The sequence below is a fragment of the Sinocyclocheilus grahami genome, unplaced genomic scaffold, assembly GCF_001515645.1.
Source record: "Sinocyclocheilus grahami isolate Dianchi unplaced genomic scaffold, SAMN03320097.WGS_v1.1 scaffold811.1, whole genome shotgun sequence".
NCBI classification, from domain to species: Eukaryota; Metazoa; Chordata; class Actinopteri; order Cypriniformes; family Cyprinidae; genus Sinocyclocheilus; species Sinocyclocheilus grahami.
The window spans coordinates 257,596-258,849 of record NW_015505990.1 but is presented as its reverse complement, the minus strand read 5'-3'; the positions used below and the strand labels follow the sequence as shown (position 1 = coordinate 258,849).

Below are 1,254 nucleotides of genomic sequence, written 5' to 3'. Positions count from 1 at the left end.
ACAGTTTTTTGAACCTAGAAGAGTACAAGGCTGGCTGTGCACAAAGGCTATTTCTATTAAAACAATCTGGCGCTTCTGAATCAGCGACTGTAAGTATGTTTTGTTATTAGTTTAAGTATTTGCTATTGACTGTTCAAATGCGGAGTTTTGCGCAGCGCAGAGTAACGCGTCGGGTGTGTGTGTGTGTGTGTGTGTGTGTGTGTGTGTGTGTGAGGAGAACAGGGTAACATCACAGGAGAGTGAACTGTCTGTCAGAAATCATAGCACGTCAGCTGTCTTAACCGCGGCTTGTGTACTGCATCATCACTGTGTCTGTCACGTGACTCTGTTGCCCTTTCGGGCTTGAACTGATGGTAAAACTAACAACATTATTAACTGTCTTGATATTTACTTTGAAAGCTGACGCTCGCGATTATGGTAAGGGGCGTTACAATTCCGACGCGTGCTTGTGGTGTTCGGCCAATCACAATACACTGGGTCAGCTGGCCAATCAGAGCAGACTGATTGGCCAGCTGTCGGAAGGGGCTTTGTTGAAAACGACGTGTTTGAGAGAGGCGGGCATAGAGGACCTACAATAATGTACAGCATTTGAAAAAGTTTTGAATATTAAAGCATGTCAACATATTCTGTTACACCAAATACACAAAATAAATGATCTTTAAAATAGCATCATATGACCCCTTTAAACCCCACTGAAATCTGTGGAATGACTTCCAAGACTGCAGTCCACAAACACTCACCATCACATTTAACTGAACTTGAGCAGTTCTGCAAGGAAGAGTGGGCGAATAATGCAAAGTCTAGATGTGCAGAGTTAGTGGAGACAAATCCCAGCAGACTAAAGGTTGTAATTAAAGCAAAAGGTGGTTGTACAAAATACTGACCCAAGGGGGTGACCCTTTTTCCAACTCGGTGATTGTTTTGTAATTTTTTCTGACATGTTGGTGTTTTATCTTTCACTTGCACTGAGTAAATACAGCTGGATAAAACAAAAACGGTCAGGCAGCAAACACAATGAGATTTCAAAGGGAGTGATTCTTTTCTACACCCACTGTAAAAATCATCAAGATTGATGTGCTTTTTACCCTGTCCTGGGCCTGGAGGAGGTGGAGGTTTCATCTCTGGGATGGAGGGTCTTTTTGCATCCATCAGGAAGTTGTTGAAAAAGACGACCTCTTTCTTTACTTCCTCAATCTTGTCACCATGTTTGTTTAGAATGTGCTTCCTCACAAACTCTGGGCCCTTGAGAGAGAT

The 1,254-nt window shown here is 42.7% G+C and overlaps 1 protein-coding gene across 1 annotated transcript in view; it reads right to left on the bottom strand.

Moving 5' to 3' along the window:
* Positions 1 to 1,254, bottom strand: part of LOC107562182 (serrate RNA effector molecule homolog) — a 22,042-nt gene that overhangs the window by 2,307 nt on the left and 18,481 nt on the right. Inside the window, exon 14 of the mRNA XM_016246769.1 lies at positions 1,086 to 1,242. Coding sequence (XP_016102255.1) covers positions 1,086 to 1,242 — 157 coding nt within the window. The remainder of the gene's footprint in view (positions 1 to 1,085; positions 1,243 to 1,254) is intronic.